The sequence below is a fragment of the Pelophylax lessonae genome (assembly GCF_965119305.1).
Source record: "Pelophylax lessonae genome assembly, chromosome: 5".
Taxonomy (NCBI): domain Eukaryota; kingdom Metazoa; phylum Chordata; class Amphibia; order Anura; family Ranidae; genus Pelophylax; species Pelophylax lessonae.
Genome location: NC_138772.1, coordinates 549,280,394 through 549,294,225, shown reverse-complemented (window position 1 = coordinate 549,294,225; position 13,832 = coordinate 549,280,394). Strand labels below are relative to the sequence as shown.

The window sequence follows — 13,832 nt, the reverse complement described above, 5'->3', positions numbered from 1 at the left end:
GCCAGGCTTGGATGTTTTTCTCGGTAAGAAAAGGCTTCCGTCTTCCACTCCACCCCATAGCCCAGACATATGAAGAATACGGGAGATTGTTGTCACATGGACCACACAGCCACTACCTGCCAGATATTCCTGCTGCTCCTTTAATGTTGCTGTAGGCCTCTTGGCAGCCTCCCTGACCAGTTTTCTTCTCGTCTTTTCATCAATTTTGGAGGGACGTCCAGTTCTTGGTGATGTCACTGTTGTGCCATATTTTTTCCACTTGATAATGACGGTCTTCACTGTGTTCCATGGTATATCTAATGCCTTGGAAATTCTTTTGTACCCTTCTCCTAACTGATACCTTCTAATAATGAGATCCCTCTGATGCTTTGGAAGCTCTCTGAGGACCATGGCTTTTGCTGTAGGATGTGATTAGGAAAATCTCAGGAAAGACCAAGTAGAACAGCTGAACTTTATTTGGGCTTAATCAGAGGCACTTTACATGATTGCAGGTGTGTACTGACTCCATTTTAATGAGTTTGAAAGTGATTCCTTAATTCTGTTTTTCATTTTAGTGATACTAAAGTCTATTTTTTTTTTCTATAAAGATAACAAACATGTTATCCTTACCTGCTCTGTGTAATGGTTTTGCACAGAGCAGCCCACATCCTCCTCTTCTCAGGACCCTTGCCAGCGCTCCTGGCCCCTCCCTCCTGTTAAGCGCACCACAGCAAGCAGCTTTCTATGGGGACACCCGAGGCCGAGCCAAGCTGCTGTGACCCCCGTGCACTCCTAGCTTGTATCTTTCTCCTGTGACCTCTGTACACCCCCATCCTGTATCATGGTCCTGTGACCTCTGTGCACTCTCAGCTTGTATCTTGCTCCTGTGACCCCTGTACACTGTATTTTGTTCCTGTGACCCCTGTGCACTCCCAGCTTGTATCATGGTCCTGTGACCTCTGTGCACTCTCAGCTTGTATCTTGCTCGTGTGACCCCTGTACACTGTATCTTGCTCGTGTGACCTCTGTACACTGTATCTTGCTCGTGTGACCTCTGTACACTGTATCTTGCTCCTGTGACCCCTGTACACTGTATCTTGTTCTTGTGACCCATGTCTGTGCACTCCCAGCTTGTATCTTTCTCCTGTGACCCCCGTGCACTCCTAGCTTGTATCTTTCTCCTGTGACCCCTGTGCACTTCTAGCTTGTATCTTTCTCCTGTGGCCCCTGTGCACTGTATCTTGTTCTTGTGACCCCTGTGCACTCCCAGCTTGTATCTTGCTCCTGTGGCCCCTGTGCACTCCCAGCATGTATCTTGCTTCTGTGACCCCCATGCACTCCTAGCTTGTATCTTTCTCCTGTGCCCATGTGCACTCCTAGCTTGTATCTTTCTCCTGTGACCCCTGTGCACTCCTAGCTTGTATCTTTGTAATGTGACCCCTGTACACCATATCTTGTTCTCGTGAACTCCCAGCTTGTATCTCGCTCCTGTGACCCCTGTGCACTCCCAGCTTGTATCTCGCTCCTGTGACCCCTGTGCACTCCCAGCTTGTATCTTGCTTCTGTGACCCCTGTGCACTCCCAGCTTGTATCTTGCTCCTGTGACCCCCTGCAATCCTAGCTTATATCCTTCTCCTGTGACCCCTGTGCATTCCTAGCTTGTATCTTTTTCCTGTGACCCATGTACACTGTATCTTGCTCTTGTGACCCCTGTCCACTCCCAGCTTGTATCTTGCTCCTGTGACCCCTGTGCACTCCCAGCTTGTATCTTGCTCCTGTGACCCCTGTGCACCCCCAGCTTGTATCTTGTTGCTGTGACCCCTGTGCACCCCCATCCTGTATCATGGTCCTGTGACCTCTGTGCACTCCCAGCTTGTATCTTGCTCCTTTGACCCCTGTACACTGTATCTTGCTCCTGTGACCCCCATGCACTCCCAGATTGTATCTCGCTCCTGTGACCCCTGTGTACTTTTTCCTGTTGCAGTGACTCCGTGCACTCCAGCCTGCATCCAGTGCACATTGTCCCTGTGTGACCTCACCAGCACCTGTTTCTGCATTATGCTGCACTCCCTGCCTGCCATAGACTGTACCTCATGATTCCCAAAATCCTAGCATCCCAATGTTGATTGGCTCCTTGTGCTGTTTCTCCATTCCTCAGTCTGAGCTCTATTGTACAAGAACTGAAACGTATTGTGTGTGGGGGTAGAGTGTGAATCTATACCGCACCCTAAGGAAGTACCATCCCTTGAGAGACAATTATAGAAATCTAAGTGAGGTTTGGGACTTTCTATGTAGTTCCTTGGGCTATTAACCACTGAGCCTACACGTTATATAAAATTATTTGTACATAACTTTATGTAGAACATTATACATTTTTTAAAGAAAAGGGTTTGTTCCATAATAACAGGTTAAACTGCTTGTCCAGGGAGATGTTATCCTGGATTCAAGATCTGGTTTTGTGTCTTTTATCCAACGCGTTTCACAGGTTGACCCACTTCATCAGGGCCTCAGATCCTGTCAAATACTGTAACAACATGTACAAGATATGACAATCAATGTTTCCTGTAGCAAAATCACAAACTCCTTTCTCTACACGCAGCATCTTTTGTTATCAGAAAAAATATACATATATTTTCTACAAAAAAAGAATTGTATATTTTTTCTGATAACAAAAGATGCTGCGTGTAGAGAAAGAAATTTGTGATTTTGCTACATGAAACATTGATTGTCATATCTTGTACATGTTGTTACAATCTGTTACAGATCTGGGGCTCTGGCGAAGCGGGTCAGCCCGTGAAATGCGTTTGGCTACAAAACACGAAAACAGATCTTGAATCCAGGTCTAAAGGTCCTGTAAATATCCCCTAAACTTGCACCGTTTAGGAGATATTTACATTGCATGGAGCCAATGACGTCATCAGCGCATGCGCTTTCTTCAGAGCCCTGTGCCGTGACTGGTGGCTCACGCGACTCCAGCCAGTAGCACAGCCGGACTCCGCATACCCGGAAGGAAGACAGGCTTCTTTTTTGGCAGATTACAAGCGTTTTTGTTAGATGTCAATGCCTGCCTCCAAACAACTGCAAAAAACACCTGAAAAACGCAAAAAAAACATCTAAATAGGATAAGTTTAGGTGTGAATGGAGCCAAAGGCTGAGCTCCAAGATGATATAAAAGACAGATGAATGAGACTCTAGAATCATTCAGCAAGGATCCCGGTTCAGGGGCTGACTGGCAACTTTCGGGCCAGGGGGCAAGTACAAACCAGAAGCCCATGCTGCAGCGACTCGGCCCCCCTCCCACTCTCCCTCTTTCCAGCCTCCTCCTGACCCCCATTCCAGGCTGAAGCTCCGCTCCAGGTACTCTCTACTCATAGGCCGAAACTGCATTACCGACCTGGCCAGCAGGGGGCATTGAAGGGAGCTGGAACAGCTCAGTTGGGGCTCCAGTGGGGCATAGAACCAGCCTCTGCTCAGACAGAGACTACACCATACATGCTGGGAGGAAGAGGCCTGCGCTCTGTCCTTGTCTTCAATCCGCATTCAGTAGGTCAGTGGCAGGGTCTTTTTACTTTTCTTCACCAGGAACAGTGGCGGCCGTCCATTAGGGGCGCAGGGGCACCGCCCCCCCCTATCCATGCATCTGGTTCCCTAATCTACATACAGGTCGCTGGACACATGGATCCCAATGTTTTTTTTTTTTTTTTTTTTTTTTAAGCACGTGATTAGAGCCAGAGGTTCTAATAGGCTTCAAAAAAGGGTGGGCTCGGTGTGCAGAGCACTGCATCCTGAGCTCACCCAGTTGTGTGACAATAGCGAAGGAATACTCTCTATTGTCACACAGATCCTCCTCCTGGCCAATCAGGAAGCGGGTCCTGAGACCCATTTCCCGATTGGCCAAAAGGAGAAGCCATGCCATTGGCCAAGGAGGGGGAGGGAGGAAACATAGGAGCCGCTGCTGCTGCCTGCCTGCCCTCCACATGGTGAGTGAGCCGGCGACCTGGGGGAGGGGGTATGGTGTGCGGGCTGGTGTGGTCCGGAGGTGGGTGTGGTGTGGTCCGTCTGCCGCCCCCCGTCCCATGGAGCACCAGCCGCCACTGGCACCATACTATCATAGGCATCCATAAACAGGTAGGTATCGTGGTGGTGTGGTGAGACCAACAGCCTAGCGCCTAGAAGAAGACTTCTTTCTTCCTTAATGTAGACTCGGAGGCATCATCAATGGATCTCTGAGCTTCTCAATACATACATAGTTACATAGTTACATAGTAGGTGAGGTTGAATAAAGACAATAGTCCATCCAGTTCAACCTGTGTAGGTGTGTGTGGCTGTAATCATCTCACATAGCCCTTAATGTCCTGATCCTTGAGATGTAAGTCTAAGAGTCTTTTGAAAGCCACCATACTTCCCGCAGAAACCACCTCTTGTGGTAGAGAATTCCACAATCTTGTAGCCCTAACAGTAAAGAACCCTCCTCGTTGCCTGAGGTTAAAACGCTTCTCCTCTAATCGCATTGTATGTCCTCGAGTTCTCATGCAATTCCTTCGAATGAACAGTTTTTTTTCTAAGCTGAGATCCCCATTAAGATATTTATAAATTGCTATCATGTCCCCCCTCAGACGTCTGTTCTCCAGATACAATTCAGGCAGATCATGACTGGTGAGGGAGCAAGTAGGGTGCTGTACATAGTTTCCTGAGTGGACCCAGCTTGGCATACGCCCAGTGGGTCGGCTCATGCATTGGTGTATGTACACCTGGAGTACTGGGGAAAATGTTGAATGGCACCTCACATCAGTCTCCTTCACAATTCCTTGTATCGATCAGAGTAAAGGTAGATGTATACTCTCCCACAGTGGATCTCTTCAAACACTGATCACCAACACATTAGCACATTATGTGACACTTACCTGCAAACAAAGCCCGCGTTGTCCCCGCTGGCGGCTGCATCCATCTTCGCCCGTCTTCCTTTCGGAACTTCAGAGCTGAGCACTTTTTATTATTATACGCTACAAAGATTTTTCACATTAAGATGAGTAAAATCAAAAAGAGAATGTCTTCTAGAAAGGAAGTTCACTTTCTTATTTCATTTCTAGAAAGATCCATCATGGACAGGAGCCAGAGACACAAAATCCACCTTCCTGACTGATAGCGATCATCACACTGACATGACCCGAGGTTGTGTGTCCATTACAGTCCATGTGCAGCACAGGGGGACTAGGACAAAATTCTTCAATTTCATAACATACTTTGAGATCCTTTAGATTTAGGACCCCCACATGCAACTATGCAATGTATGAGAATCAGGACCCCGCATCCCACAATACCATGCCTTACATAAGGGACACTGCATCTCCCAATGCCATGCCTGAGATTAACGACTCCCAATCCCACAATGCCGTACCTGAGATTCAGGACCCCATATCCCAGAAGGACACACTTGAGATTGAGGACCCCACAATGACACACTTGCGATTGAGGATCCCACAATGATATACTTGAGTTTCAGGACCCCACAGTGACATACTTGAGATTGAGGACCCCACATCCCACAATGCTATACCTGAGATTCGGGACTCCCAATTCCACAATGCTATGCCTGAGATTCAGGACCCCACATCCCACAATGCTATGCCTGAGATTCAGGACCCCACATTCCACAATGCTATGCCTGAGATTCAGGACCCCACATCCCACAATGATATGCCTGAGATTCAGGACCCCATATCCCACAATGCTATGCCTTAGATAAGGGACACTGCATCTCCCAAAGCCATGCCTGAGATTTGGAACTCCCAATTCCACAATGCTATGCCTGAGATTCAGGACCCCACATCCCACAATGCTATGCCTGAGATTCAGGACCCCACATCCCACAATGCTATGCCTGAGATTCAGGACCCCACACCCCACGACGCTATGCATTAGATGAGGGACACTGCAACTCCCAAAGCCATGCCTGAGATTCGGGACTCCCAATTCCACAATGCCATGCCTAAGATACAGGACTCCAAATCCCACAATGATACACTTTAGATTCAGGAACCCACAATGACATACTTGAGATTCAGGAAACCACAATGACATACTTGAGATTGAAGACCCCACGATGATATACTTGGGTTTCAGGACCCCACAGTGACATACTTGAGATTGAGGACCCCACGTCCCCCAATGATATGCCTGAGATTCAGGATCCCACATCCCACAATGCTATGCCTGAGATTCAGGACCCCACATCGCACAATGCTATGTCTGAGATTCAGGACCCCATATCCTACAATGCTATGCCTGAGATTCAGGATCCCACATCCCACAATGCTATGCCTGAGATTAAGGACCCCACATCCCACAATGCTATGCCTGAGATTCAGGACCCCACATCCCCCATTGCTATGCCTGAGATTCAGGACCCCACATCCCCCATTGCTTTATTCAGGACTCCACATCCTTTAATGCCATACATAAGATGCAGGACCCCACTAACTATAATTTCATGCCTGAGATTCAGGACTTCAAATCCCACAATGCCAAACCTAAGATTCAAGACCACAAACCTTACACAAATATCATGCCTGAGATTCAGGATTCCAGATCCCTAAATGCCATGCTTAAGATTCAGGACTTCAAATCTTACAATGCCATGCCTGAGAATTTGGACTCTAAATCCCACAATGCCATGCCTGAGATTCAGGACCCACATCCCACAATGCATATCCCCATTGCCCTTTGCTTATCCCCATTGCCCTTCGCATGCCCCTACTGTCCTTTGCACATCCCCATTGCCCTTTGCACATTATCATTTCCCTTTGCACATCCCAATTGCCCTTTGCCCATCTCCATTGCCCTTTGCTCATCCCCATTGCCCTTTGCATGCTCCTGATGACCTTTGCTCATCCCCATTGCCCTTTGCATGCTCTTGATGTCCTTTGCTCATCCCCATTTCCCTTTGCACATCGCCATTGCCCTTTGCACATCCCCTATGCCCTTTGCTCGTCTCCATTGTCATTTGCACATCAGCATTGCCCTTTGCACATCAGAATTGCCCTTTGCATGCCCTTCATGCCCTTTGCACATCATCATTGCTCTTTGCACATCCCCATTGCCCTTTGCTTTTCCTCATTGCCCTTTGCATGCCCTTTGCGCATCATCGTTGTATTTTGCACATCCTCATTGCCCTTTGCACATCCCTCTATCCTTTTGCACATTCCTATTGCGTTTGCACATCCCCTTTCCCTTTGCACATCATTATTGTCTTTTGCACCTCCCAATTGCCCTTTGCCCATCTCTATTGCCATTTGCGCATCCCCATTGCCCTTTGCATGCTCTTGATGCCCTTTGCTCATCCCCATTGCCCTTTGCATGCCCTTGATGCCCTTTGCACATCCCCATTTCCCTTTGCTCATCCCCATTGCCATTTGCACATCAGCATTGCCCTTTACACATGCCCATTGCCCTTTGCATGCCCTTGATGCCCTTTGCATATCATCATTGTTCTTTGCACATCATAATTTTGTCTGTGCACATCCCCATTGCCCTTTGCTTTTCCTCATTGCCCTTTGCATGCCCTCAATGCCCTTTGTGCATCATCATTGTATTTTGCACATCCTCATTGCCCTTTGCACATTCCTATTGCCCTTTGCACATCCCCATTGTCTTTTGCACATCATTATTGTCTTTTGCACGTCACCATTGCTCTTTTCACATCCCTATTGCCCTTTGATTATCCCCATCTACCTTTGCATGGCCCAAATGCCCTTTGCACATCCCTATTTCCCTTTGCATGTCATTATTGCTCTTTACACTGCCCTATTAAATAACTCCATGAGCATCTATACACCAAGGACCCCTAACACTTGCCCTTTGCATGCCATCATTGCCCTTTGCACAATTGTCACTGCCCTTTGCACATCATCATTGCCTTTTGCATGTGACCATTGAGCTTTACACATAATCATTGCCTATTGCATGTCATCATTCCTCTTTGCACATCATTATTACCATTTTGCACATGACCATTGCCCCTTGCACACCATTATTGCCCCTTGCATATCATTATTATCACTTTGCACATCATCATTGCTCTTTGCACATCATCATTGCCCCTTGCATGTCTTAATTACCCTTTTGCACATCATAACTGCCCTTTCCATGTCATCATGACCCTTTTGCATGGCACCGCTGCCCCTTGCACATCATCATCATTCAATGCTCTTTGCACCTCCTTATTAAACAACTCCCTGAGCATCCATGCCTCCAGGGCCCAGGTACTTGCCCTTTGAATGTCACCATTGCCCTGTGCACGTCACCATTGCCCTGCGCACATTGTCATTGCCCTTTTCACATGCGCATTACCCTTTTACACATCATCATTGCTCCTTGCACCGTCTTATTAAACAACTCCCTGAGCATCCATGCCTCCAGACCCCAGGTACTTGCCCTTCGCACGTCACCATTGCCCTTCGCACGTCAGCATTGCCCTGTGCAAGGTACCATCGCCCTGTGCACGTTGTCATCGCCCTGTGCACGTTGTCATTGCCCTGTGCACATTGTCATTGCCCTGTGCACCTCAGCATTGCCCTGTGCATGTTGTCATTGCCCTGTGCACGTCAGCATTGCCCTGTGCACGTCAGCATTGCCCTGTGCACGTTGTTATTGCCCTGTGCACGTCAGCATTGCCCTGTGCACGTCAGCATTGCCCTGTGCATGCTGTCATTGCCCTGTGCATGTTGTCATTGCCCTGTGCACGTCAGCATTGCCCTGTGCACGTCAGCATTGCCCTGTGCACGTTGTTATTGCCCTGTGCACGTCAGCATTGCCCTGTGCACGTCAGCATTGCCCTGTGCATGCTGTCATTGCCCTGTGCATGTTGTCATTGCCCTGTGCACATCAGCATTGCCCTGTGCACATCAGCATTGTCCTGTGCATGTTGCCATTGCCCTGTGCATGTTGTCATTGCCCTGTGCACGTCAGCATTGCCCTGTGCACATCAGCATTGCCCTGTGCACGTTGTCATTGCCCTGTGCACGTTGTCATTGCCATGTGCACGTCAGCATTGCCCTGTGCACGTAAGCATTGCCCTGTGCATGTAAGCATTGCCCTGTGCATGTTGTCATTGGCCTGTGCATGTCAGCATTGCCCTGTGCATGTTGTCATTGCCCTGTGCACTTCAGCATTGCCCTGTGCATGTTGTCATTGCCCTGTGCATGTCACCAGTGCCCTGTGCACGTTGTCATTGCCCTGTGCAAGTCACCATTACCCTGTGCACGTCACCATTGCCCTGTGCACGTTGTCATTGCCCTGTGCACATTGTCATTGCCCTGTGCACGTTGTCATTGCCCTGTGCACGTTGTCATTGCCCTGTGCACGTCAGCATTGCCCTGTGCATGTTGTCATTGGCCTGTGCATGTCAGCATTGCCCTGTGCATGTTGTCATTGCCCTGTGCATGTTGTCATTGACCTGTGCACTTCAGTATTGCCCTTTGCATGTTGTCATTCATTGCCTTGCGCACGTCAGCATTGCCCTGTGCATGTTGTCATTGCCCTGTGCACGTCACCATTGCCCTGTGCATGTCACCATTGCCCTGTGCATGTTGTCATTCATTGTCCTGTGCACGTCAGCATTGCCCTGTGCACGTCAGCATTGCCCTGTGCACGTTGTTATTGCCCTGTGCCCGTCAGCATTGCCCTGTGCATGTTGTCATTGCCCTGTGCACGTCAGCATTGCCCTGTGCACATCGTCATTGCCCTGTGCATGTTGTCATTGCCCTGTGCACGTCAGCATTGCCCTGTGCACATCAGCATTGCCCTGTGCACGTCAGCATTGCCCTGTGCACGTAAGAATTGCCCTGTGAACGTCAGCATTGCCCTGTGCATGTTGTCATTGCCCTGTGCATGTTGTCATTGCCCTGTGCATGTCGTCATTTCCCTGTGCACGTCACCCTTGCCCTGTGCACATTGTTATTGCCCTCTGCATGTCACCATTGCCCTGTGCATGTTGTCATTGCCCTTCTCACGTGTTCATTACCCTTTTACACATCATCATTGCTCTTTGCACATAATCATCCCCTTTGAACTGCCTTATTAAATAACTCCATGAGCATCCATGCCCCCAGGGTCCCCCCGGCACTTACCGGTATCATCTGGCAGCGCGCACATCTGATGGAGACGGACAGGAAACATAGGAAGCTCTGGAGCTGTACAGGGAGGATGGTGTGCTGCTCATCCCAGATCCTCGCCATGTTCCTTGCTCTGTGGACCTTCTCCTCCTCTCTGTCTTCCCAGGCCAGGTGATTGATGGCCACCAACCTCCCTTCTCCAGCACAGCCTCCTATAGACTGAGCTCCACACAGCTTCCCAGGGGAATCACTTATTAATGAGTGTCACTTACACTGGCTGGCAAGGGTGGGGGGGGGGGGTGGAGAACATTCCAGGACACAATACAGACGAGGAGCCATCCCTCCAATGTTCTCAGAGAGACGAACGCGCTTCCGTATTCTTATTGTAAAGACAGAAAAGTATCTCTCAGGTGTTCGGAGATACCGCCAACTTTCCGAGACCACACCGAGAGATGCCGGAGAGAAGGACACAAAGTATCATTTATCTACAAATGGATAAAAGCTGAATTCCGGGCAGATATAAAAGACACAAATGAATGCAGCTGCATGATCATTTAAGTGGGGGACACACTATAAGAAAAATCGAACGTCTGATTTTCCTCGTTGTTTCACAGCAAATCATAACCGAGGAAGGAAATAATGTACGAAAATTCTCCTACGACAAAGGCTTTTTTCTTGTTGGTTATTGTTTCTAATCATGTGCAGTCTTTCATTTCTCGTTTTTCTCATACGAAAATCCTACGAAAGCGGTACACATTAAACGCGTTTGTTCTGTTTCCATACGAGAAGAATTTTGGAGTTTGCCCCTTCAGAAATGTTCTTTCGGAAGGTCGGAATCGTCTGTTGAAAGTTTTGTACACACTATCAGAAAAGCGTACGATCGTTCCTCAGACGAAAAATGTTCGCCTGATTGTCTTATAGTTTGTACGAGCCTTAAAAGAAGGTTCACACCTTATGCGTGTTGCAATTTATGCATTTTCCAGCATTTTCCAGCGCATTGCATTTTTCGTTTTTTTTTTGGGGGGGGGGGGGCTAATTAGTATTATTATTACACAGGATTTACATAGCGCCAACAGTTTGTACAGAGCTTTACAACATGGCTAATAGGAAAATATTATGTTTATGGAGTGTGATTTTTGATGCGACTTTATGCTCTCTGGCACTCAAGTTGCATTAAAGCAGGGAAGGAAACTTTGTGTCCAAAGTCGCATGTTAGGGTTAGCGGTAATCATTAGGGTTAGCATTGAAACCCTAACAATTATTACTAACCCTAGTAATTACCACTAACCCTAACAATTACTACTAACCCTAGTGATTACCACTAACCCTAACAATTACTACTAACCCTAGTGATTACCACTAACCCTAACGATTACCGCTAATTATAACCCTAAAGTTTACTGCTAACCCTAAGGCTCCATTCACACCTGGGCGTTTTCAGCTCCAAAAACGCTCAAAAGAAACGCTTCCAAAACGCCCAACAAGTAAAACCCCATTCATTTAAATGGCCCCTGTTCACATCTGAGTGTTTTGCAAAACGCCTGTAGCTGAAAAAAGTACATGAGCTTCTTTTTGGGCTGATTACCAGCGTTTTTGATAGATGTCAATGAAAAACGCCTGAAAAAATCGCGGTAAAATCACGGTAAAAATCGCGGTAAAATCGCGGTAAAAAACGCTACGCTCAAGTGTGAATGCAGCCTAATGATTACCGCTAATTATAAACCTAAGGCTACATTCACACCTGAGCGTAGCGTTTTCTACCGCGATTTTGCCGCGATTTTGCCGCGATTTTTACCGCGATTTTACCGCGATTTACAGGCGTTTTTTGTGCAGGCGTTTTTAGATTGAATAGAAACCAATGGAAAACGCCTGTAATCTGCCCAAAAAGAAGCTCATGTACTTTTTTGAGCGTTGGGCGTTTTGCTTACAGCGTCAAAACGCTCAGATGTGAACAGGGGCCATTGAAATGAATAGGATTTGTCTTGTTGGGCATTTTGAGAGCTGATCCTAGAGCAGAAAAACTCCCCAAAAACACCCCAAAACGCCTACATGTGAACGGGACCTAAAGATTACCACTAACCCTAACGATTATTGCTAATTATAACCCTAAGGCTGCATTCACATGTCAGCGTATGATGGCGGGCAGAACCGCCGCGGTTCCGCCCGCGATTCGGAGATTTATTGCAAATCGCGGGACGCCTAGCGTTGCCCGTTGATTTGCAATAGCCCCCCAAACGCCGAGCGATGTTGCCGCGATTTACGCCCGCCGAATCGCGGCAACATCGCGCAAACAAAATCGCGGGACGCAATACGCTCCAAAAAAGTACAAGAGCTTCTTTGGAGCGTATTGCGTCCCGCGATTTTGTTTGCGCGATGTTGCCGCGATTCGGCGGGCGTAAATCGCGGCAACATCGCTCAGCGTTTGGGGGGCTATTGCAAATCAACGGGCAACGCTAGGCGTCCTGCGATTTGCAATAAATCTCCGAATCGCGGGCGGAATCGCGGACGGAATCGCGGGCGGAATCGCGGCGGTTCTGCCCGCGATCATACGCTGACATGTGAATGCAGCCTAACAATTGCTGCTAATCCTAATCCTAAAAATTACCGCTAATTATAACCCTAACGATTACCGCTAATTATAACCCTAAAGGTTACCGCTACCCCTAACGATTATCGCTAATCCTAATCCTAACCCTAATTTTTACCAATAACCCTAACGATTACTACACCCTAAAGTTTACCACTAACCCTAAAGATTGCCGCTAACCCTAATGATTACTAACCCTAACCCTAAAGATTAACCCTAACCCTAATGATTACCGCTAACCCTAATGATTACTAACCCTAACCCTAAACATTACCGCAAACCCTAACCCTGATGATTACTAACTCTAACCCAAGACTTATGGGAAATCTTTGCCAGCTTGGCATGGCACAGCTCCCTGTCTTTAACCACTTTACCACCGGAGGATTTTGCTGTGCTACGTCCAGGCACTTTTTGCGATTCGGCACTGTGCGACTTTAACTGACAATTGCGCGGTCATGCAACACCGTACCCAAACTAAATTTACGTCCTTTTTTCCCACAAACAGAGCTTTCTTTTGGTGGTATTTAATCACCTGTGCGATTTTCATTTTTTGCGATATAAATAAAGAAAATGCAACAATTTTGAAAAAATAACAATATTTTTCTAATTTAACAGTTAAAAAATATCCAATATATTCAATTTTTGTCATATATTTAGGCCAAAATGTATTTAGCTACATGTCTTTGACAAAAAAATTCTCAATGAGCGTATTTTTAACCGCTTTTAGACCGGAAGATTTTACCCCACTCCTGACCAGACCATATTTTGCGATTCGGCACTGCGTTACTTTAACGGACAATTGCACGGTCGTGTGATGCTCTACCCAAATTAAATGTACGCCCTTTTTTCTCCCACAAACAGAGCTTTCTTTTGGTGGTATTTGATCACCTGTGCAATTTTTACTTTTTGCGCTATAAACAAAAAAGAGCGACAATTCTGAAAAAATAACAATATTTTTCAAATTTTTTTATATGAAATTCCCCCCCAAAAAAATGTAAAAATCAACAATTTTTAGCATTTTAGGCCAATTTGTTTTCTGCTACATATTTTTGGTAAAAAAAAAAAAATAGCAATAAGCGTATTTTGATTGGTTTGCGCAAATGTTATCGCATCTACTAACTTCTGGAAATTTATGTCATTTTTATTGTTTTTTT

The 13,832-nt window shown here is 47.0% G+C and overlaps 1 protein-coding gene across 1 annotated transcript in view; it reads right to left on the bottom strand.

The window, feature by feature from the left end:
• TMIE (transmembrane inner ear) overlaps positions 1-10,364 on the bottom strand; it is a 184,354-nt gene extending 173,990 nt beyond the window's left edge. Inside the window, exon 1 of the mRNA XM_082258797.1 lies at positions 10,107-10,364. Within this exon, the coding sequence (XP_082114923.1) occupies positions 10,107-10,214 (108 nt within the window). The 5' untranslated portion in view covers positions 10,215-10,364. The remainder of the gene's footprint in view (positions 1-10,106) is intronic.
• Between the last annotated feature and the right edge of the window lie 3,468 nt (positions 10,365-13,832).